Genomic DNA, 26,432 nt, shown 5'->3' with positions numbered 1-26,432 from the left:
CTTGCCATCATCCAGGGCAAAGCAGTCCACTTGATTCGCATCACATCCAAAATCCACATCCACATTTCTGATGAAGGGCTTTTGCCCAAAACATCGATTCTCCTGCTCCTTGGATGCTGCCTGGCCTCCTGTGCTTTTCCAGCACCACACTCTCGAATCACATCGACAACATCCACTCTTTCTACCATCACTGCTCAGTGGCAGCAGTGTGTACCATCTACAAAATGCACTGCAGAAATTCAGTAAAGATCCTTAGGCAACACCTTCCAAATCCATGACCACTTCTACAAAGACAGCAGGTGCATAGGAACACAACCACCTGCAAGTTCCCCTGCAAACCACTCACCATCCTGACTTGGAAATATATCGGAGTTCCTCTGCTGTCGCTGGGTCAAAATCCTGGAATTCGCTCCATAACGATATTGTGGATATGCCTATGTGACAGGGACTGCAGCAGCTCCAGAATGCAGTTCACCACCACCTTCTCAAAGGCAACTAGAGACAAGAAATAAACTCTGGCCCAGCCAGCGATACCTATGCCCCATGATTTAATAGAAAAAGAGTGGGCTTTAACATCTAGCTGCTCCTGTTGTACCAGGCTACAATACTCCGAGCTAGCTCCATACATATTACGTATGCAATACAGTGGTTTCTTCTAGGCATCATAGTGGTGGGTATTAGTATTGAAAGATTTCTCATTTTTGACACTAATCATTCACCCACTTATGAGGATTTTGTAAGATTTAACTAAGGCTCCCTGTTTCAGACCCTTGAAAGATCCTCTCACTGCATTACCGTTTGCTTTTTCAATCTGACATCAGACATTCTTTTGATGTTGCCTTTGTTCTCGGAGCCACTTTCTGTGGCCCATACCCACTTGAAGCCACGTTGAAACTGCGTAAAGTAAAACAAGCATATGGTGAGCAGAAAGAGACCACTTCCATCCTGTCAGTCCAACATAGGTTTAAGCACTTGGATGTAAAGGTTCACTGAAGTAATCAACTGTTTTGGTAATATTTGGATACAATGAGAAAAGAAACATCTGTATGTCACAGAAATGCCGAACACACATAATGATGAATGAAGTTAAATCCAGGTATGTATAAAAATTTGGTTAGATCGCATTTGGGTACTGTGCACAGTCCTGTTCCCCAAATTACATAAAAGGATATGAACTGCTGCAAATAAAGACTGACAAGGTTGATACTGGAATTGTGATATTATAAGTATAAGGCCTAACATCTCAGGTCTCTTTTTTTGCCTCTAGAAAAGAGAAGGCTCAGGGTGACCTAATGGAGGTCTTAAACTATTTTCACTTGTATGGCTAGTAGATAGAAAAATAAATCCAGCAAGGAATTCAAGAGAACCTTCTTTACCCAAAGATGCGTTAGAATGTAGAAACCCCAAAACTTTGTTTGGGTTGATTTGGATGAGGCGTGTAATGTAAACACATTTAAGAATGGCTTGTTTTTACTGTGATGGCATTCCTTTTTCAAGTTGAAGAAATCTACCTTGAGAGTGGGAAATGGTGGTTTGGGAGAGTGTATTTTTACTTCCCCCATAGCAATGTTCTCCACGATATCTCATCAGCATGCAAATGAATCTCAACAATAAATTGGTGTCACAGTTGGTCTGGAGCTAGGTTTGATTATTTCCAATTGCTGCATTGCAGTAAAGGCTGTCCTGTTTATGTTCCACTTGTTTAGAATCTACTTCAGCATTGAAAGGGATTCTTTAGTACCCTGACACCAGGGTTAACTAACCTGGCATATTCATAAAGGTTAGTCAATGTGCCTTTACCTGGCAAAGAATGTCGAATTAATATGTCAGTGACAGGATGAGCAGGAACCTCACTGCCCACAGAATGCAATGTATCATAATTTAAAAATGGAAATAAAAATCTCATTCACATCTGAAATAGTACTCCAAAAGGGCCACCACTTATTAAATAAAAAAATCACAGTAGAGTTATCCACTTTCACCACCTTTACTTCTAACTTAAAATAATCCAAGAAAATAAAGTACTGATGCTGTCACTTGTTGAGTTTGTAAAACTAGCTTGCATTTTATGACTTACAAACACCTCTGTAAGCCATCACTTAGAGGAGTACTATGCACAGTTTCAGTCTGCACATTACAAAATTGTAGAAACATTAGTGAAGGTGTCAGATGGATTTGTCAGAATGACAGCACTACTGAGATATCAGACTGGATCTTCCTATAGAAAAGTGCAAGGCTGAAACGTGACTTAATAAAATGACTTTAAATATTATGAAGTGGCTTGACAGAACAGAGATACCTCGAAAATGTTTCCACAAATCTTAAACTAAGAGCCATTAACATAAAAGTGGTTAGTTAAAAAAAGAATCAGTGGTGAACTCAGGAAATATGTTTTGACCAGAGAACAGTAATCTTATCCAAACTAGTCACTCTAAACTTTGTTATTCTTTTGACTATTTCTGAAACAGCAACCTTCACCGGTTTATTATTCTTGGGTATCTGAATCTAAAGCACTATGTAGATTATGTGTTGCTGGAAAAGCGCAGCAGGTCAGGCAGCATCCAAGGAACAGGAGAATCAATGTTTCGGGCATAAGCCCTTATCATTTCTGAAGAAGGGCTTGTGCCCGAAACGTTGAATCTCCTGTTCCTTGGATGCTGCCTGACCTGCTGCGCTTTTCCAGCAACACATTTTCAGCTCTGATCTCCAGCATCTGCAGTCCTCACTTTCTCCACTATATAGATTAGGAAACATTATCCACATGGACTAGATTATTATTGCCCCACACCAGATCAGCAAATACCTGTTTCTGCTTCTCCTTCAGACTTGTCTTTATTTCTCTCCTTTCCCACCACCTCTTTTTACTTTGAATTCCCACCAGTGTCAGTACCAGTCTTTCATAAGAAACTTTTTCCGAATACACAATATTAGTATGACTCTTCACAGCCCTGTTAAGACTTTGCCTCCTTGAAAGAGGAATTGTCTCCCAGACCAGCACTGTGCATTCCCTACTCAAGCTAACACAGCTCCCTCAGGCTGTCAGATTCAGTAACTTCTCTCCGACTTGCAGCCTATATTATCAACAATTTCTGTTGAAGTTGATTGAGTTCCCTCAAACTACCCACATCAGTAACTCCACCAGTATTAATGACCATGGCTATTTCTTGGGACTAATTGACCTTTTCGCATTATGTAACTCCAGTTAGTTTGTTTTTTTTTAAACCATTTTGTCAAGCTTGTTTTAATGAACAGTTGAAAGCAGATGTGAACAGGACATTGAATTCTTGATGTTTCTCCATAATTGATTCTTTTAATCAAATTTGTTGATTGAGACTGTTGCTCATTAATGGTTGTCAAAATTAATGGTGTTTCAGAATTCAAAATGATCACATCAATGTATAACTCAGACAGAAAGAATAATTCAACAAGTAGTTGGTGCAGCTGCAACCTATCAATAAAGGATCCCATTGTGTTCAAGCCTGAAACAAGACCTGACTGCAGTGTGTCAGTGCAGTTGTCTTTGATTTGAACCATGCAAGAATTTCAAGGTCCAAAAAATTACAGGTTGCAGCCTTGTGAGGTCAAGCTACTTAAAATGCAATGATAATGTTGAATTGATCAAAAGTTTTCCATGTCTCAGCTTGAGTATTTTGAGTTTTTAACTAATGCCAAAGATTGGGGGAGTGCATTGTGACTTGAATTGTCAGCCAATCTTGAAGGCTTTAAAGGTAATTGCCTATATATTTGCTTCCCATGATCTCATTCTGTGTATTAGTTTTAAATTATTGGTCAACAGCAAATAAGTAGGCACCATTTTGGGTGCAGTTCTCTTCATTGTCCACAGTTCATTTTATCAAAAAAGCCAGGTTCTGGGAATTAACTCCGTTTTCCTGTACAGATGCAAGACCAAGATTCTGCCTTATGAGATTGGATCAGTGATTTGAATGCCAGGACTTGGCCTTGTGAGTTTACGTTCTTAATGGCCACAGCGTGCTGACCTCTTTCTTTAAGCAAGAATAAAAACAGGTTTTCTGTGCATGTCCTTTCTCACCAGAAATAGTACTGACAGTTGGAGGATGACCTTCCAAACATTGGGCACAAAGATCCCAAACCCACGTGCAATATCCACTCTCAAGCCACATCTGACCACTGGTTTTGCAATATAACACAAAGCAAACTGATGAGATCTGGAATAACATGAGTATTTTGGCTTTTACTCTTTAACTGAACTGTAGAACGAACATCTTTTTGAAATGTTTCCAAATATAAAAGATTATATGTGCAATTTCAGGAATTTTCTGAGTATTTAATTCAAATGGGCATAGCTAGCATTACATTTCTCCTACATTTATCATAAAGCACTCAGTGTGTGGAATACAAACAGGAGCATAACCTTGACCCCTATCACTTTTGTTAAACACATCTTACACAACACATTTATATGTTTTGACAGTGCATTATCTAAACTAAGAGCTAGGAACAAGACATCTGCCATCAAGTTGTGTTGACAGGGTCAGTTGCAGAACTCATACAAAGGACAAATGTTGGAGAAGACAGCAATGAAACTTGGCTGTTCCTCCCCAAACATTTCAGATGCTGCAATTAATTCAATTATAATTTTGGAAGTTAAATGATTGCTGAGACTTTGCAAAGTGTACTCTGTAGCTACGACATTGTTACAGTGTGGTCAGACTTGTGAACTGAAAGAAATCTTTTGGCCACCTCCACAATGCTATGACACATTTCTCAGGAGCACCCCAAAGCACATCTCATATTTGAAATATGCCACTGATGTTATTGTGTCAACATTGAATAATATAGCTAGTATTGAATCCACATTAACAATATGGGCAGCATGGTAGCTCAGTGGTTAGCACTGCTGCCTCACAGCACCAGGGATCCGGATTTAATTCCTGCCTCAGGCAACTGTCTGTGGAGTTTGCACATTCTCTCAGTGTCTGCGTGAGTTTCCTCCGGGTGCTCCGGTTTCCTCCCACAGTCCAAAAATGTGCAGGTTAGGTGAATTGACCATGCTAAATTGCCCGTAGTGTTAGGTGAAGGGGTAAATGTAGGGGAATGGGTCTGGCTGGGTTGCGCTTTGGCGGGTCGGTGTGGACTTGTTGGGCTGAAGGGCCTGTTTCCACACTGTAAGTAATCTAATCTAATATCTAATGTCTGCGTGGGTTTACTCTGGTTGGTCCGGTCTCCTCCCATAATCCAAAGATGTGCAGGCCAGGTGAATTGGCCATACTAAATTGCCCATAGCGTTAGGTGTATTAGTCAGGGGTAAATATAAGGTGGGGGAATGGGTCCTGGTGAGTTGCTCTTTGGAGGGTTGGTGTGGACTTGTTGGGCCAAATGGCCTGTTTCCATACTGTAGGGAATATAATCTAATATCCTGGGGATTGCCATTGACCAGAAACTGAACTGGATCAGCCATATAAATACTTTGGTTCCGAGAGCTGGTCAAAGGCTGAAAACCCAGGAATGTGACCCACTTCCTGACTCCACAAAGCTTGTCCACCATCTACATGGCTGAAGTCAGGAGTTTAATGAAATCCTCCCGACTTGCCTGAATGAGTGCAGCTCCAGTAGCACTCGTCCAACATCATACGGGGCAAACAGCCCACTTGATGCAACACCCCACCATAAGCATTCATACCTTCCACCACACCGATGTACTGTGACAGCAATATGTAAAATATACAAATTGCAGCAACTCATCAAGCCTTCTCTGACAGTATCTTCCAAATCCTGACCCTTACCATCCGGAAAGAACAAGGACAGCAGGTGAGTGAGATCACTGGCATCTGTAAGTTCCTATCCAAGCCAACATCATCTTGAGCTACAACCGTATAATCGTTCCTTCACTGTCATTAGATCAAAGTCCTACTACTCACCAGTCTCCAGATGGTGCACCCTTTGATTCCTTTTGCCTTAAGAAATATATCTAACTCCTTCTTGAAAGCACCTAGACAAGAGTCATCCCCTCGACAAACAAGCCAAATAATATTCTGAATAATTTGATACAGTTCATACAAATGATCAGCTTCTGAAAATTGCAGTTTGTATTGTAATCTTCACAGTATCGGACTACCAAAACCAAACTTGCATCTTGATTAAACTTAACTGAATCACATGGAAAGTTAATGAGGCTTAGATTGTCATGATATGGCAATTATGCTCAGAACAGTGCACGTTTTCCAATACAACATTGTCATTTTATTATTATGACCTTGCAGGCTGAAGTGTAGGTAAAACCAGTACCCAAGTGTGGAACTATCTGAAGGTTACTTTGCCTTTAGAAATAATTATGTTTGTGGAGTTGGAACTCTTCATTCAGGACATTGTTTGATCCACACTTATTTTAACTGATTTTAATGCCTTCGAGTTTGTGTTAGGTATTTCCAGATTGGATTGCTACGCCTCAAATCTGATCTCCTCCTCTAATCACATTTCAGAAAGGCAGCTAATCCTGCCAATCTGACAGTATTTCCTTTCGCTCTGAGTGTGATTGCCAATGGATAAAATGCTAGGGTTTCATGTCACCGGTGCTGGGATGGGATAGGTTTGCACAATGGCCTGAGGCCTGTGAGAGTTGGGGTAAAACTGCTCGAATGCATTTCACATAGTGTCCTTTGAGCCAGGTAGTAAGAAACTTTGATCTCAATTGCACTCTTAAGGCAAAAGGTCCTAAACCTGGGCCATCTTGTTCCCATTCAGTTGCTTTTATTATTACAGTCTATTTTTCTGCAGAGATGCTCAGGAGTGGCACTTACTGCTTCAACCAGATTTCCAACTACTTATTTGGGTAGCTACATAGTCCTAATGGCCTTCTGGCATGGAGGGCTGCACATACAGTTGATCATGATAGAAGATAATGACGGAGCGGGCCGTTAATCGTGTACAGTTAATTGTAAGGTTTGAGATGGCATCTTGTCAGCAGAGATAAGTTGTCACTTTTCCAGTTCAGCTGAAACTAAATGATTGTAAAATAAGTTATGGGTGTCCTTGGGCTTGTCTGGAGAATGATGGCTGAGAACGCATTCTGGTCCCATCAGTCTCGGGCAGGCTGCTTGATATTTATGTGAACTGAATGTTATTTTATTCCCCCTCTAGTCATGCTTGTCAGCTTCCAGAGTGAAAAGTGAAACCACTTTCCCAACTCGTACTTCAAGTGTCGAAATGCAGCTATTGCAGATTATTATTTTTTTTGAACATTGATGCCCGATTGGGAAGAACTAATATGAGACACTGAATATATGAAAGGGTCGCAAATGTCCCTCCCCTGTGAAATGGAACCTATGAGTTTTAATGCTCCTGTCAGAGCTGGTTTAGAAGCAAAAATGATGGTGTAGTCATCTAATTTCTGCCCCCTTTTTTAGATAACTTGTAGCAATCAACCTTTTCACGCTTTGATTGATACAAGGCACATGCCTATTTTGTATTCAATCCAAGTCTGATGCGTTGCTTTAAAGGGAGACAGAGCAGACACTAATTTACAGTCTTGAATTAGACTGTCGTTACTGCTGTTTTCAATGTTACAAAGTTAAATTGATGATTAAGAAGCTAAAGAGTATTCAATCGGCAAGTGGCTCGAATACTGTGTAAATCTTACCAGTGGAGAGTGAGGACTACAGATACTGGAGATCAGAGTCAAGAGTGTAGTGCTGGAAAAGCACAGCAGGTCAGGCAGCATCCGAGAAGCAGGACCATCAACGTTTCAAGCATAAGCCCTTCAGCCTCATGTAGGGCTTATCCCTGAAACATCATTTTTCCAGCTCCACGGATGCTGCCTGACCTGCTGTGCTTTTCGAGCACCACACTCTCAACTCTAAATCTTACCAGTGCTGATCTTACCTCCATGGGTCTCAATCAAAGGCATTCTTGCCCTCCTGAGATCCAGGGGAGCTATTTTAATTGCTAAAAGCACCAAAGCTTTTGATTTAGGAACTGTGCTCTGATGTGTCAGGTTAACGGAAGTTTTATTGGACCCACCAGTCAAGTTTTGTTTACCCTGTTTCACCAGTCTGTCCCGTCCTGACACCATGAGGGCAGACAGGAGCCACAGATAAGGTATGGCATGCATTGCCTGTAAGTGTGTTGAAAGCAGGTTTCTTTGAGGCATTCAAGAGGGTATTGGATGATTATTTGAATAGAAATAGTATTAAACAGTGTCTTGGGACAAAACAGGAAATTGGCACTAGGTAGTCATGCTCACTTGAATAGCATATACAGACATAATAGATTTTCAAAGTTTGGGAGAAGATTTGTAGCTCGGGTGCTCGTTGTTGTGGTTCTGTTCGCCGAGCTGGGAATTTGTTTCATCCCCTGTCTCGGTGACATCCTCAGTGCTTGGGAGCCTTCTGTGAAGCGCTTCTGTGATCTTTCCTCCAGGCATTTGTAGTAGTTTGAATCTGCCGCTTCCGGTTGTCATTTCCGGCTGTCCGTTGCAGTGGTCGGTATATTGGGTCCAGGTCGATGTGCTTATTGATTGAATCTGTGGACGAGTGCCATGCGTCTAGGAATTTCCTGGCTGTTCTCTGTTTGGCTTGTCCTATAATAGTAGTGTTGTCCCAGTCGAATTCATGTTGCTTGTCATCTGCGTGTGTGGCTACTACCTATCTCTGGACTCCTAGCAGAAGCGGTAATGCAAAGATTAGAACAAACAGTCTTACCGCAAATTCAAACCAAACTCTGGGTCAGATATGTGGATGACACCTTTGTAATCATTAAAAACACAGAAATAGAGAACACACACCAGATCATCAACGCCACACTCAGAGGAATCCAATTCACTAGAGAGGAAGAAAAGGACAACCAACTCCCATTCCTAGATGTGATGGTACAAAGAACACCAAACGGAGAATTCACCACAAAGGTTTACAGGAAAGCCATGCACACAGACCAAGTCCTGAACTACGAAAGCAACCACCCCAACACACACAAAAGAAGTTGCATCAAGACACTATTCAAAAGGGCCACAACACACTGCAGTACACCAGAACTGCAAAAAGAGGAAGAAGAACACCAATACAATGTATTCACCAAAAACGGATACCCCCACAATTTCATCAACAGATGCCTAAGGGAAAGACAACAGAACGAGGACATGCCGCAACCCAAAGGACTAGCCACATTACCATACTTCAAGTGCATTTCCGAACTGACAGCCAGACTACTGCGACCACTAGGACTCATAACAGCACACAAACCAACAGCCGCTTTCAGACAACAACTCATCAGAATGAAGGACTTAATACCCAGTATGAGCAAAACCAATGTAGTGTACAAAATCCCATGCGAGGACTGCACAAAACACTACATAGGACAAACAGGAAGACAGCTAACGATCCACATCCATGAGCACCAACTAGCCACGAATCAACACGACCAGCTATCCTTAGTAGCCACACACGCAGATGACAAGCAACATGAATTCGACTGGGACAACACTACTATTATCGGACAAGCCAAACAGAGAACAGCCAGGGAATTCCTAGAGGCATGGCACTCATCCACAGATTCAATCAATAAGCACATCGACCTGGACCCAATATACCGACCACTGCAACGGACAGCTGGAACTGACAACCGGAAGCGGCAGATTCAAACCACTACAAATGCCTGGAGGAAACATCACAGAAGCGCTTCACAGGAGGCTCCCGAGCACTGAGGATGTCACCTAGACAGGGGATGAAACGTCTGCAACACAAATTCCCAGCTCGGCGAACAGAACCACAACAGACATAATAGATCAAATAACTGCCTCCTGCTCCATAATAATTCTGTGATTCTATTTCTGTCATTAGTCACAGTGCAAATTTTGGAAAAAGGGTGGTGTTCAGAATAAACAGACAAAAATCGAGAATGAAGTGGTTCAAGATTTTCTCAGCAGTGCCAAACTCTGGAATCAGAAGCTTAGTTAATCACTTTGTTGTTCCTTTTCCACATCAGTGTTTGTTTTGCTGTCTGTGTTACACTTTGGACTCTAAAGCTGAGTGGATTTTAACAGACATTGGAACAGCAGAAGATCCAAAAGGAAGTTCAGGATGAAGAGCAAAGGCATAACCTTAAATTTAGAACCAAGGAGGTTGATGGAGTTAAGGCGTAGATCAGCCAAGATCCAATTGAAGGTGTGCTGTATATGTGGTAGTTAGTTTCCAGTTTGTAACCTTGTGTTTTTGCCCACCACCCTTTGGATGATACAGATATCATGAGCCTTCCTGTGGACCAGCTGAAGTTTTAAAACTGAGATTGGCCTGCAGCTCATCATTAACTTCATTTATAATGTAAATATTGTCATAGAATCCCTACACTGTGGAAAGATGCTATTTGGCCCATCGAATCTGTACTGACCCACTGAAGAGCATTCCACTCAAATACGTTCCCGAACTATCCCCATAATCCTGCATTTTGTTTTAACCACAGTTAATCTACCTAACCTACACATCCCTGGATACTACAGGACAACTTAGCAAGGCCAAACTGCATATCTTTGGACTTTGGGAGGAAACCCAAGCGGACACTGAGAGAATGTCTGTGTGGAGTTTGCACAATCACCCAAGGTTGGAATCAAACCCAGGCCCCTGGTGCTCCGAGGCAGCAGTACGAACCACTGACCCACCATGATGCCCTTGTCAAAGGGCAAAGGGAGGTCAGTGCTGTCATAGAACAGTTGGTGTAAACCACATAATGTCCAATACACTCCTCTACTCAGTGGCACTGCTATCACTTTCAGGCCAGACATTGGGAAGAAGCAAAATGTAAGTGAGCTACAACCTTAGACCCATCAGCCACTACCTGATAGAAAACAACCGAGGGACTACAAAACAAGTTACTCCCGTAAGACTGATTTCCTGACCTGAAGTTCAAATCCTGGAAAGCCATTCACCTTACATCTATAATCTCAATAGCCTCAATAGAAAACAAATAAGTTGTTCCATTTACATACAGAACAACTTCAATTATCCAAACATCAATTATCAGAATTTCCAATTCTGCGAACAAGATCTCAAGGTCCAATAAAACGTTATCCATTATCTGAACAATTCATTATCCGAACTCTTAGTTATCTGAACAAAGTAATCCCTGCCCGTCTCATTCAGATAATCAAGGTTGTTCTGTAATGCCTTTTATAACCTTAAAATGTACCAAAGCACCTTACAACCAATGAAATATTCTGAAACGTAATCATTGCTATAATATGATCGTCAGTCTGCACAGGGCAACATCCCACAAAAAGCAAATCGGCTGCCCTTGTTCTCTGTGTCATAAAAGTGGCTGAAACAAGTTATCTATTCATTGTCACTGATGGATAAATATTGGCCAAGGTAGAGTGAAGAGCTTCCCAGCTGTTCTTTGAAGTTAAATCATGGAGTATTTAACATCCAACCAACATGGGAAGGCAGGGGTCTTGTTTTAATATTCTCATCTGAAAGACTAAGGCTACCACTGATGACAATAAGGGTAGTGTATTCTTCAAAGAAAATTGTGGCAGGTTCTTTAAAAAAAAGTGAAGTGAGTGAATCTCTTCTGTGTATCCCCATCAATGCGGTCCATTAGAAAAATGAAGTTTTCCTGCTGTACATCACTGTAATGTGTAATAAAAGTAATCTTGCATAGAAAGATAACATCTTAGTGCTCATCTGTGGCAACTCCGGGGATCTGCTTCAGGCCTGTGTGCCAAAACATTGCTTGCTTCCAGCTGTACGGGTAACCACGTTCTGAGCATAGTAGTGTTTAGAAGAAGTAGGAAGCAGCCCCTAAGGGCATTTAAAGAAAAGGATTTCACCACCTCAATGCTACACTGAATGATAATGATTTAGGGCTGTGGTGAATGCATGTTTCCAATTGAGGGGGAGGTAGCAAAGTGCATTTGTTGAATTTTTTTGAGGTGGAAGTAGTGGAAAGTATTTGTCTGCAGTATCATTTGAGCTTAAATTGAGTATAAGAGAAATCAACATAACAGCCAAACAGACAATTGTTCAGCACTTCTGCACAGGATCAGAGTTTTTTTTATTAATAGAGATAATTATACATTGATTGATCTGGGGTTTGGGGCTCAGAGCCAATAACTTAGAAATTCATATATTTGGAAAATATTAGAACTGAGTTCCAGTCATCGGTTCCAATGATCACCTTCAGTGAGAGATGTATTTTGAATGCCAATACCAGATTTGAAGTCAGTGGACAAACAAGACATTCATTGTTGATTTTAAAGAAAGCCATTTACAAAGATCTAGCAATCTGTTGGGCACATTCAGAAGCATTTTCACTCTGGCATCAGATGCAAGAGGACGTCCGACATAAAACAACGATTACATCAACTGGTTAAACAGACAATCCTACTGAAGTATTTACAAGTAGCAAATCAAGAAAGTAGAAGTGCTTAAAACCTTTCACTTTTATATTTAAATTTTTCAGATAGCAAAATAAGTCTTTAGAGGTTATTTAATATTGCAGGTAAAATAAGAAAAAAAAATCTCATTTATGGAGAAATTTGACATTCCACAGAGATATTTAGCTATTGTATGGCTGGGAGGGTGTCGAGTAGCAATTATGAAACTCAGTAACTATTATGAGCCCAGTTACATCTCCTTAAACAAGGTGTAATGTTTTTCTGGAATTTTGCAGTGAAGCCCAAAAGTATCCAAATAGAAATGAAGTCTGTTCATTTCTCTGATTGCAGTCAGGCAGTGGAAGCTCAATGGGGAATCCTTAACAGCCGTTCCTTTAGAGAAGCACAGAATTTCTGTGTTATTCTGCACATGTAGACTCCAGAGGTTTCTGTCAGCTTCAGTGGAATGATGACCATGAATGCTGATATTTTCAACATTATTACTACCTCAAAATCCAGACCAATGTTTATTGATAAGTGGATTTCGAAAAATATTCCCCCCCAAGTATCATAATTCTCCTTTGGTCTGCTTAAAGTGTAATATCATTTACTATAAAATACAGCAAAATACTTTGAAGAGCAATTATTGTTCGTGATGTAAAGATTCATTGCAACATCATCTTGCCACAATTTTTAAAAATAATCCTCCAAATCAGTTCTTACCAAATATGTGCATTTCAAATCTTGCACAGCTTGGGGTTCAGTGAACAGAATGTCAGTGAGCAGCTGATATATTTTCCTGTGTCAATTTTCTGTTCTATTCCTGATGCTACTCATGCTCAATGCAGTGAGCTTTGAGTGACCTATGTAATATAAATGAGGGATTTGTGTGATTCACAAATAGAGTAATGAGGAACAGGTGAACTAAAGCAAGATAATGTGAATGTGAGAAACCATAAATAAAAACTGTAAATGCTGAACAACGCTCAGCGGGAACGCAACATGTAAACAAGCGCCAGAGTTATTGTTTCAGTTCAGTGACCTTTTTGTTAGACTGAGAGTGACATGATGCTGGCCCCTCCCTCCCTCTTCATAACACATAATGCAAGGGTAGGGGAGAGAGGACATGGAGTATAAAATATAGGAAAGTTACAACTGAAATGGAAGATTTAACCAATAGCTGTGTGTACACAGCACAGTGTTGGGGATCATTTTCAAAAAAGGATACTCTGATTGCAAACTCACCAATCTTGTTCTCTTATCTCAGTCATGCTCAAGAGAAAATAGTTGGAAATGTAATTACAACATTGCAGCTTTAACTATCCCTCAATTCTTTCAACATGGCTCTCATTGAGAATATGGGGCAGGTGAATCTCTTTGCTACATTAACATCTATGTGCCCATGAGTCACTTCTTGAGTGCTACTATTTACCATCAATTCCCTGCCCAAAGATTTGGGGTAAGCATCATTCCCAACCAGGGATCCAGTCTTGAGTCTGCTACTACCTTTCCAATCAGTGATTTCACTTCGGATACTTCACATGTCAGAATTTGCAGGTTCAATTTTATGATATATGTATATATGTGTGTGTATAATATATATATATCAGGTTCTGTCTCTCCATGACCTCGACTTCAACCTCAACCCAGAGAGGCCTGTGAAAAGGCCACATGGAGCAGGAGGGCATTTGGTATATTTCACAAGTATATGGAGGGTATCTTTCCAACAGACCTAAGTTTTACATCTTTCCATAGAGCTAAATAATTGGTAATAGCACTAATCAGGTTGCATTACAGAAGTGTAACTTGTACTCAATAGGCCAAATGGCTTCCTCTATCCCTTAATAATTCAATGACTTTATCTGAGAAAATCTTCGAGGAGATGTCTATCAGCATTCTGTGTCTCTTCAGGCACCATTTACTAAGAAAGTGTTGGCAACTGTGGACTTCCATTGAATTGTCCATGGCTAAGCTTTCCACGGTTCTGCAGTAGTTTGCCATTGCCTTCTGCTGAAGGCCAACTAGGCGATTCTCCCCTCTTCCTGCCTACCACCAGACAGATCGAAAGGATTTAGAAACAAATAATCAACCTGTTAGGCCATGTTGTCAACGCACATCTTTGACCACTATGTCCTAAATTTGGACTTGAGCCCAAAACCCCTGGCCAGGAAACAGGGACGTTATCAGTATGCCACAGGTCTACATACCCAAGCAACAATAAGCACCCTAAGTCTTCCACATCTTTATTGACTCTATTTATCTGGGGAAAAAAGGGCCCACGAACAAGTCTAGTATTGCAGATGTTGATCCCAGTTTGCTGCGATAAGGATTTGTCTTTAAACAATGTGTTAGAAGTGTTCAGAAATCATTGCACTGAATTATTTCTCATGATGATTTGGGTTTCTGTTGAAGATACTGGCCTGGGAGACTCTGTCTGTTCAAGCCCCAGCATATCAAGCACCACCAGTCCCAAGATAGAGCCTCCACCTTCACCCCACGCAAACCGTAAAAAGCATCGCAGGAAGAAGAGCACCAGTAATTTCAAAGCAGATGGCATCTCCGGCACAGCTGAAGGTAACCTACTCTGTATTTTATTGTTCATTAATAGTGTTTATCATTGACTGCAGTTAAATTGTTTAGAGGGTCATTAATTTAAGGGAAGGGAGCAAAAGTCTAGGATTTTCAACCATTCAAATTCCTGCTTGTGTGCTCCTGTTCTCGAGTTTGACAGGTTTCTCAAACTGGTGTGTTGTAAGCACAGCCTATTTGTAGAATTGTTTGTGTGGTGTTGGATAACTGAATCACTTCAGTGTTGGTGGTCATTAGTGTTGATGTTTCTTACACAGGAAAGCTGGTAATGGGATTATGCTTCATATATTCATCCCATAGTAACTTATCAAAGACAGCTGAGCTTTTGGAGTGCAGATCTCTATTTCTGTTTCTTGTGCAAACTTGTAGGTGATTAATTCGGATTACTGTTGCAATCTTCTGCCCAGGAGAGACCAGTGAATAGGGCAACTATTAATATCATGATTAGGTAGATGAGACACACATTATGCTTTTCTCCATTCCTCTGGTCAATGGTCCTCTCAAGTGTCACCGTTGTCCAAGAATTGCCATTCTTGTACAACAGTTAAAGTTAGTTGTCATATTTGGCATTGGAAGACATTGTGTGATCTAATCTTTGCTCTACTTAACATAAATTCCAAGAGTAGGCATTAGGGATTGATGAAGAGTAGTAGTAGTTTTCATTCTATTTCAGGAACTGTGCTGAAATTCAGGACAGTTGTATGACTTCCAGTGCCGTTGCTACTTTGGCAGATATTACAAACTCAGCATGATCTGCACTAGCCTTTTGATTTCAAGCAGTGTCTTCAATGTAGACAGAAATGTTGTGAGATGTTTTAAAGGTGCTCTTCTACAGAGCACCCTGCCAGATGAACACTTAGTCCCTGGATAAATTTCAGGTTCTAACAGACTGAGAGACATCATCAATTAGTGTTTTCCCACAACCTTTGTTGGTGCTCCTAGTACACATTGCTCTCTCTAAGAAGATTGGAACTCAACAGGATCTGATACTTACCTGCCCCTTCCCTCAATCATGCCATCTGAAATTGTAGCTGTAATACAAGTGGATTTGAAATGTGATTCTGACTAGCATACATCCTTTAAAACAATAATTCATCAAGAAACTGGCTCTTTAATTGCCAGCATTGAAGTGTCAGGAGAAGATTTCTGGAGGCATGTAGGCACCATTTTGAAATGGTCTCAGATGATTATCAAGTCTATGTCCCAAAGCTAGGTCCACAATAATGGCATGAATTCAAATGCAAGTTGAGTTTTGCCAGATGGGTCATAGATCTGGTACGTGCCTAAAATTATTTTTTTGCTGTGGTTGACGTACACAATGTGTTGTTATTCTGCTTAATTGCATATTTTCTTTCTGTTTGTTAATGCTCCTGTACCTCCATCATCCAGGGATATTTAACTAAAGTAAAGATGCTTTATAAACAAACCTTTGTTGTTGTTTATGATGAAATGGTTTTCTAATATATGGCATTGGCTAAATGAAAAGATTGATTTCCACTTGTAATCACACCATTTCTTGCTGGCCTTGCCTTCATGTAATCTTGCCCCAAGCTGTGGAATATCCTCCTTGTACCTCTCTACTTCACTTTCCTCCTTTAACACACTCCTCACAAGCTACATCATCTGACCTAATGCTGTATCTTCCTCTGTCGCTTAATGCCAAATTCTTTGATCAATTATGTTCCAATGAAATGTTTTGAGATGTTTCTTTATGTTATGTTATCTATTGTGATATCCATCGTGATAAAGTTTACATGTGTGTCACGTGATTCAGTCTTAGTCTCATGACAGAACAGCGTCAAAATGCCAGTGTTTTAGAAAAGGAGAAGTTCTTGCTTACAATATCAGATTTATTGATGTCTACATTGTCGATCCAGTTTGGGGCAGTGGGATGGTGGCAGTGATGCTACATGCTGTAAATCTTGCAGCACTCTGGTCCACCACTATTACAGCTAAATAGTTCCTCCCATCCCATTTTACCTGTGTTGGGCTGTGATGCTATTGCAGTCAGGGATTTGCTGAATTGGTCAGCCCTGCCTTACCACTGCACAATTGCTCTGTGGAGCTCATCAAATGGATGTGACCTGCAAGTAATCTAACTGTCAAGAGTCCAGGCTTTAGAAGAGATGCAAATGAAAAAAACCATAAAAATTGCAATTACTATGATAGGTGATTAAATCAGCAAGCATAACTCAAAATATTAAATTGATAAGAAATTGTGTTTCTTTTTGCATTTTCATTTCACACATCGCTCAGATCGGCTAATCAATCGTTAACTTGCTGAGCTTTAAAGTTCATTATTGGTTCCAGATATTTGAAACTTCCATTAGTATTTCTTTCAGAAGAAAGTTTAATTGAGTGCAGTAACAAGACTCAGTCATCATTTAAAAGTTCTGGATACTGCACAAGGGTTTCCACAGTCTGGATACACTGCAAATCCTCGCCAAGAACCTCAACTAAATGTCGATTTGAAACCCGTAGTTATTTTATTGTGATGTGACTGTGGCTTAGCAGTAGCAATGACAGCACTGAATCAGGTAGATGCAGATTCAAGACCCGACTGCAAAGACTTGAGCACGACATCTAGGCCAATATGCCACCATGGTTTCAAATTTAAAGATCCCACACCACTACTTGAATAAGAGTAGGAATACCTGGGGAGGCAATGGCCTTGAGTGTTATCACTAGACTGTTCATCAAGACACCCATGTTTGAATACCACCATAGCAAGGAATTTGAATTCAATAAAAGTCAGGAATTAAGAGTTTCTGTAATGGTGACCATCCAATGATCATGAAACAACCATGATTGTCATCGTAACCCAACTGCTTCACTAACTTTCTTTGAGGAAGGAAACTACTGTCCTTACTTCGTCTGGCCTACATATGACACCAAACCCAGAACAATGCCATTGACCCTTAACTGCTCTCTGGGCAATTTATAGATGAGAATAATTGCTGGCCCAGCCAGCAATGACCTGTGAACAAAAGGAAAATTTTCCTGGTGTATTGGCTAACGTAAACCCCTTAAACAATCCCATAAATATTGTTACAGCTTTGTGGAACTTTCTTGAGGACACAGTTGCTGCAGCTAACCTATATGACAGCAGTAACTATGTTTCAGTAATATATCACTGTCTGTGAAGTGACATTCCTTGGTTAGAGACAAAAAAAGCTGCAGATGTTGGAATCCAAAGTACACAGGCAAGAGGCTGGAAGAACACAGAAAGCCAGGCAGCATTAGGAGATGCAGAAGTTGACATTTCGGGTGTAACCCTTCAGGATTGGGAGTGAGTGTGGGGTGGGGGGAGCTGTAGATAAAGGGGGAGGCAGGGACAGGGTAGTGGAGTGGGGATAGATGAAGATAGGTAGATTGGTCAATGGGAGGAATGAATCCGGTTGGTGGCAAGGAGCAGTGGAAGTGATGTGAAAGGGCTTGGAAGGGAGTCGAGGGATGGGGAGAGAGGTTATTTGAAATTGGAGAAGCCAATGTTGAGTCCGCCGGGCTGTAGGCTACCCAGATGGAAGATAAGGTGTTTTTTCCTCCAATAGGAGCTGTGATTTGTTTTGGCAATGGAGGAGGCCAAGGATGGTCATGACAAAAAGGGAGTGGTTGGGCTAATTAAAATCGGCAGTGACTCGGAGTTCCGGTTGCCCCCGTGGACCTGGCTGAGATGTTTGGTGAACTGTTCCCAAAGTTCACGTTTGATCTGTCCGATGTAGAGAAGACCACATCGGGAGCACCTGATGCATTAAACTAAGTTGGAAGAGAGGCAGATGAACCTCTGTCCCACCTGGAAGGACTGTTTAAGGCCCTGGATGGAGGTGAGGGGGAGTGGTGTACCGGTAGGTTTTGCATCTTCTCTGGTTGCATGGGAAGTACCTGAGGGTTCAGTGGCAGGGGTGGCATGAACTAAGAACTGTCGGAGGGAACGGTCCTTGTGGAAGGCAGAGAGGGGTGGGGAGGAGACGATGTTATTGGTGGTGAGGTCTATTTGGGGTTGGCGGAAGTATTGGAGGATGATGCATTGGATGACTTTGACTTCGCCCACAACTTCCACTCCGCCCTCCAATTCACTTGGTCCATCTCGAACATCGCCCTCCCCTTTCTTGACCTCACCATTTCCATCTCCAGCAACAATCTCCAGATGTACGTTTACTACAAACCCACAGACTCCCATAACTACCTGGGCTACATCTCCTCCCACCTAGTATCCTGCAAGGACTTCATTCCATTCTCCCAATTCCTCCACCTCCACAACATCTGCTCGGATGAGGAGACATTCCAGTCGCGAGCATCCCAGCTGTCCATCTATTATGAACAACTTACTTTACCTCCCTCCGTCATCCAGACAGCCCTCCGCCACACCTCCTCTATTCCCTGTTCCACTGCTCTCAACCCCGCCATATTACAATAAAGACAGAGTCTCCCTTGTCCTCACCTACCACCCAACAGTCTCCGCATCAACACATCAGTTTAAACACATTTGTCAAATTCTACCAGTTAGAATATTCCCTTAAACTTTATTCCTTTATCCAAGTTCTTGCCCATCACCAGCCTATGTCACAAGGTTATTTCCAATTTTAGGCATTGTCATTTGAACCAATAGTCTTTTACATAAAACCATTTCTTACATAAAACTCCGTTGCCTGTCTCAATAACATCTGTAGACACCATCCTAGTGACTGACTCAAACATCTCATCAGATGATTCAAATATAGTCAACCTTCAAGAATCCACCAAGGTAATCTTTTAATTAGATAATTTGTTTCAAAATTTCCAGTCACACTGTTCTTGTGAATGGGTTCCAGTAACCTTTACAATGATTGTGTTAAGCTATCAGTCTGTAGGTCTGATATTGTTCACTCCTTCCTTTCTTAAATAATGGTGTGATGTTTGCAATTCTCCAATAAAAACTGCACAATTCATGAATCTAAAACAAATTTCCTAAATTTCCTAATTTATTTTAATTTCCTAGTGTAGAAACTCTTGGGTCTTGGAGATTTGTCTATCTTAAGCCATACTATTTTCTCCATTACATTTGTTTTAGTTTTTACAAAGCGCATTAAGTTCCTCACTGAGACTTTTTTTTTAGGTTTTCAGTTATAGCTACTATATATTGCCTTTATCATTTATGAATACAAACCTTCCTACTAGACTGCTTTTTATTCAAACTTATGTAAACTGAATATGATCACGTTGCCTTCTATGGATCCTCTCCTGATGAAACAAGCTGATTTGCTTGATCTTGAAGTTTGGGTTGTCATTGTTGGTGTTTGGGAGAGTCTCTGTAACTGCGCCACCAGTGGCCTTTCTCTGATATGTTGGATATTGAGAGTTCAGTATGGATGATCTTTGAAGCACACTGAACCAAATTTCAGCACTTTCTCCACCAACTGGGTCAGACAACGCTCATGTTTTCCCAAGAGCAGTAGTCTGTAATGGAGAAGTCTGTAATGCCTTTTTTTTATCATTCCGTTATTTTGTTTGTACTTGCAACCTCGCTGCAGTTTACCCTGAGGCTGTTCCCCATAGGAACCATTATTAGGATTCTATCGTCATCCATGAGGGAGACATGGCCTGCTGAAGTTGAATTTTCTAGAAGTGGTCTCCATGCTGTTGAGCCTAACATGATGGAGGACCACTGTGTCTGTGAATATGAATGCAAAGTACTCATTCATCAAGTCTGCCATGTCATTTGTGTTCATTTTAACTTGGCTTGCATTGGCTTTGAAGGACATGGATTTCCATTTTCCACTCTCTTTGTCTTAATACTTAAGAAACCTTTTTGCAATTCGACCTTGATATACCTTTATTGAGAGGAACTGAAACTAAGAGTAGGGGTGATATGCTTCAGTTGTGCAGACCATTGATAAGACCACATCTCAAGTACTGTGTGCAGTTTTGGTCCCCTTATTTAAAGAAGGATGTAAATTTGTTGGAGACCATTCAGAGGAAGTAAATGAGATTGTTACCTGGAATAAGCAGGTTGTCTTACAAGGAAAGATGAGACACGCTAGGCTTGTTTCAGAAGAACGAGAGGTTAATTGGCAGAAATGCATAAGATCCTGAATGGTCTTGACAAAATGGATGTGAAAAGGTGATTTATCTTTGGGTGAGTCCAGAATTAGGGGCACAATATTTTAAAATTAGGTGTCATCCTTTTAGTACAGAGATCAAATATATATCTTATCTTGCTGAAGATTATGTGACTTTGGAACTGATTGCCTTAGAAGGCGGTTGAAGTGGTACCAATGAGTATTTTTAAGATGGAAGTACGTAGACTCGTATTTAGCAAAGAAGTCCAAGGTAAAAGGGGATGTGGTACTTGAAACACAAAAAGTTCAGTAATGATTTTATTGAATGGCAGAACAAGCTTAAAGGGCTAAATGATCTACTTATGCTCCTATTTTGTATGTTCAGATCCTTTCCCTGTATTCCCTTACTGCAAGCTTTACTTTTTTGTATCTTTATTGGTTTTTAAAGTTTTCCTAGTCATCTGAACTTTGGCTACTTGCATTTGTTAGAGCCTTTTAAGAGCACTTGGTATTATGCTTTCTCTGCTTCTTTTGCTAATATTATCGATAGAATGATTAAAAAGGTTTTAGATTAGATTACTTACAGTGTGGAAACAGGCCCTTAAGCCCAACAAGTCCACACCAACCCGCCAAAGCACAACCCAGCCAGACCCATTCCCCTACATTTACCCCTTCACCTAACACTACGGGCAATTTTAGCATGGCCAATTCATCTAACCAGCACATTTTTGTACTGTGGGAGGAAACCGGAGCACCCGGAGGAAACCCACACAGACATGGGGAGAATGTGCAAACTCTATACAGACAGTTGCCTGAGGCAGCAATTGAACCCAGGTCTCTGATGCTGTGCCACCGTGCCACCCATGTTCCTGAGCTCGCCATAATTCAAATTGTGTTGATCATCTGTAGCCGTTCCTGATGTCTGCCTATTATTTTGCCAAACCCATTTATTGTAAGCCAAGTTATGTACCACTGGATGTTTCAATTGGTCAGTCGAGAAAAAGTGAGCAAAATTCCTTTTAAAAATGAGGATTTTTTTGTCTTCAGTTCAAAAAGTCACAGAATCTCAGAATTGAAGGAAACCATTTGGCCCATTATGTTTGCAACAGCTCTCCAGCAAGCATTATGACTTGGTGCTATTTGCCAACATTTCCCCACACCATTGCACATTGTTTTTATTCAAGTAGACATCCAATAACCTCTTGAAAGCCTTGATTGATTCTGCTTCCGTGACACTTCCTGGTAGTGTAGTCCAGACCCAAACCACTGGTGTGGAAAATTTGTTTTCTTCTTGCATCATATTTGCTATGTTTACAAATCTTTTTTTGTAATCCACTCTGCAAGGAGAACAATCTTCAGTATCCTCAACCGAACTTTCTGATCCCTTCTGCACACTCTCCAAAGAATTCACAGCCTCCCCGTAGTGTGGCAGCCAAAATTACTTCACCTGAGATCTAATATGTGTCTTGCAAAGGGCATAAAAAATATTGTTCCTTTCTCTCCATAAAGTGCTAACTCAAGTGAGGTGCTTCAGTTGCTTTTCAAGATCATGTGTAAAATAGCTATCCTTCACCCTATGTTGGGGAATGATCCATTCAGCTGTGGTGGGCATAACAAGTGTTTTCCCAACATCATGGTTGCAATGGGAAAGTTAATTTTTTTAATCCACTTGCTAATGATGGTGAGGTAAATTACCGCTTTATCTGAAACCAAGTAACTTGGCACAGATTATTGATCCCAGCCGGATCTGCTTGGCTTAATACTGTATCTGCGTGTCATCGGGGAAGTTGAAAGCAATGATGTTTTAATCAAACTCCTAAATATTTACAATGTAATTTATTCATACTCATATATAACATATTCTAACAGGGGTTACTTCTGATTGACACTTCTTCATCATTTCCCTTCTCTCTCCCACCTCCCACCCCACCCGCCCCCCCCCCCCCCACCACCGCCATTTCAAATTTTGTACCCAACCCTGGAAGATTTGTCCCTGCTTCCATTGCCAGAGGTTATCTCTTCCATGGGATCTCACTGACCTTCTTGACTTTAGGCCCAGTTTTTAGTGGCTGCTGAAACCATCTTCAGAACCGATCAGGACAATGCTGTAGGGTTTATTATAAATTACAGATTAAAACTCCTTATTAGACATGTAATCTTGATTTGCCAGACTCTGAGATGAATAGCCACTGATTTATGTAAATAATTGATGACAGGGTAACTGATTCCCAAGGGCCCATCGGGTGCCTTTCCAAAGTCTTTAATGACAACTGGTAAACAACTGCATTCAGCTTGGCAACAAATAATGTTTCAATGACACACGTTCACATTTGTCAGTGCTGATTTTTGATCAGAGGAATAACTTCCACAAAATGAATTGACTGTTACCTCATTATTTGCCAAAGCAAGAGGTTAAGTACACAACAAACTTGCCTCCTAAAGAGCAGGTGAGTATACAAATTCAATAAGCTGTATAACTGGTGTATTTAAAATCTATAAATCACTGAAGTCAGGAGACTTACTGAACCTTCTCTGGTGGAGGAGGAGGGGGGGATGGGGTGGGAATCGGTCTTGGCTCAACACAAACTACAGATGGAAAGGATGAAAGCTTACTCACAGAATAAAATCCTGTTCACTTGTTTCAGTGCAAGACTGCAAACGTTGCTTTGTAAAGAAAGTATGTTTTGACAAAAGTGCACTCGCATAATTATTCATATTGGCGAAACCCATTTTGAACAACATGACATAAAGATACCATTTATGTAAGTTCCAGCCTAATTACAGTCATTCATAACCAGCACTTAGAGAGAAGTGCCACAATGAGGACTCCTTTGAGAACCGTTTTTAAAGAATTATCATTGACTTTCTCTTCCTTCTCCCCCACCTTAACCTATAAAAGCACCTCTCATTCTTTCAATTGATCTTGAGTTTGAATGGTTTTCTGTTTAAACTGAGATCATCAGGTGTTGCTCATAAGAGGAGTGAGCTACAGCTTGAATTAATTTTGATTTGCAAGGGAGCTGAATTGCTCTCTGTGGTTGAAATTAAATGATCACTGAATTATCCTATAACTTTAATCATTCTAGCTCCCTCACCATATTGAGCTCAGTTACATTTACAAGTCACCGTCCTGCTTAACAGTCTATATCTCTACTGCTGTTAATCTGGTCCTTTCACCATATCGGGCTGGTAATACCTCCTATTACTGAATCTTTACAGCAGCTGATGCAGCTCCTGCAGCCTGTTGGCATCGGTAACTCCTCCTGTCGCCAGTCTTTTCTCAATGATCTCTATTGATATGAAACAAAAATAGAAATAGTGATCCATCACCGGACCCAAAATGTTAGCTTTGATTTCTCTCCACAGATGCTGCCAGACCTGCTTAAGTTTTTCCAACAATTGTTGTTTTTGTTTCTGATTTCCAGCATCCACGGTTTTTTTTAGTTTAGTTTATTGATATAAAACGGTTCCCATTCACCGTTGGCCCCAAAAACCCTTTCCAGTGGTTACTTCAATAGCATCATAAGTTTTCATTTCCAAGCTAAGATATTCCAAAAGCTGACCAGAAGATGATGAGAATTCTTCACGAGTTGTATTTACAATTGATTTTCCTTTAAAAGATTTCAGTGTTTTACAGTATTTGCAAATGATGGGGCCTTCTTCCAAAGTGCGTTTTTCTGATATGTATATAAGTTGGGGAAGTTTTTTATTTATTAAAGCAAGCATTCTTAGGAATGACTTGTATCCTTGTTACAATCTGCCCCAGTCAATCAGCTTGCAATCCATTCAGGTATATTGGCAAAGACCTTAAATCTGTAGTTTTAATCATTGATAAAATATTGTGAACTTGAAATGATGGGAGTATCTTGTGGTCAGGGCAGTCAGTGCAAAGTGACTTTGGAGCTCATTAGCTATCTCTCTCAGATCAAGTGCAGCGCAGAAAATCATCTTTTACCCTGGTGTGCAAACTACATTAATCCACATCTCAGCAACCCTTCACAGGATTCCACCAGCCAAAACCAGGCAATCATTCTCGTTTACATTACCAATCACAGAGCAAAGAATAAGTCAAAATTTGTTTCTCCATGAAAGATACCGTTTCCTTTCAATTTCAAATTATTTTTATTATTATTCTTTTCATGGTATGTGGGCATCGCTGGCAAAACCAGTATTGTTTGTCTGTCCCTCCTTTCCTGTGAAAAGGTGACAATGAGCAGCCTTCTTGAACCACTGCAGCCTCTTTGTTTTGACTTATCTTTAACTGAGTGGCTTCTCAGCCATTTTAAAGAGCTGTTAAGAGTCGACCACATTGCAGTCCTTCTGAGGTTGTGCTTTGGCCAGACCAGGTTAGGATATTCTTCCTTGAAGAGCAGAATTTGAGCCAGCTGGGTTCTGTGGATAGCCAATGATCATGGTTACAATTACTCAGACTAGCTCTCAATGCCTGGTTGAATAATTGATTGAAATTAGATTCTTCTGGCTGCTATGGAAGTTGAATCCTTGTCCCCAGAATTAGTTTGAGTTTCTGGATTACTGTCTTCCCGGACTTGTGTTAGAGCATTTGTAATAGGGTGTAGAGTGATGGAGAAAACATGAGATTGATGATTCAGTCCATCTTCTCACTTTTCATTCTGTTCACTCATATACCCTGCAGACACAATTTTACTAGCCTCAGCTCCTGCGGCCCTGTTGAGCATACTGACTGTCCCTGTCCTTTCCCAGGTCTTCGTACAGTGGTACAGTGCAAATGTCATTGAAGTAATATTCCAGGAGTCAAGACTAATTTTCTGTGGATGAGAGTTGAAATCCCACCCTGACAGCTGTTGGAATTTGAATTCAATTAATAATTAATAGGGGAGGCGATGGCCTAGTGGAATTATCACTGGACTGTCAACCGAGAGGCTCAGGTAATGTCTTGGGGACCCAGATTTAAATCCCACCACCGCATATGATGGAATTTGAATTCATCGAAAAATATCTGGAATTAAGAGTCTAATGATGACCGTGAATTCATTGTTGATTGTTGAAAAAATCCATGTGGTTCACTAATGTCCTTTAGTGAAGGAAATTGCCATCCTTACCTGGCCTGGCCTACATGTGACTCCAGACCCAAAGCAACATGGTTGACTCTTAACTGCTGTCTGGGCAATTAGGGATGGGCAATAAATGCTGCCTGAACGATGCCCTCATTCTGTGAATTAATAAATGAATGAATACATAAATCTGAAATTCCATGTTCGTCTCAATAATAGTGACTATCAAGCCACAATCCATTATTGTAAAAACCAACTTGGTTCACTAAAATCCTTTAGGAAAGAAAATCTGCCATCCTTACCCACTCTGGCACTTGTGTATTAGAATCCTTGAACTTCTAAAAGACTCACCTGGTCCACTAATACTCTTAGCTATTCTGGCTAAATGTGACTGTAAACATACAGCAAAGGAGCTAACTCATAACAGAGCTG

General features: G+C 40.8%; 1 protein-coding gene across 7 annotated transcripts in view; it reads left to right on the top strand.

Moving 5' to 3' along the window:
- Positions 1-26,432, top strand: part of agap1 (ArfGAP with GTPase domain, ankyrin repeat and PH domain 1) — a 759,171-nt gene that overhangs the window by 598,863 nt on the left and 133,876 nt on the right. For all 7 annotated transcript variants that reach the window (XM_072578526.1, XM_072578525.1, XM_072578524.1 and 4 more), the window contains one exon: positions 14,753-14,914. In XM_072578526.1, coding sequence (XP_072434627.1) covers positions 14,753-14,914 — 162 coding nt within the window. The remainder of the gene's footprint in view (positions 1-14,752; positions 14,915-26,432) is intronic.

Source organism: Chiloscyllium punctatum, chromosome 10 (genome assembly GCF_047496795.1).
Source record: "Chiloscyllium punctatum isolate Juve2018m chromosome 10, sChiPun1.3, whole genome shotgun sequence".
Classification (NCBI taxonomy): domain Eukaryota; kingdom Metazoa; phylum Chordata; class Chondrichthyes; order Orectolobiformes; family Hemiscylliidae; genus Chiloscyllium; species Chiloscyllium punctatum.
This window is presented reverse-complemented; position numbering and strand designations above follow the sequence as displayed.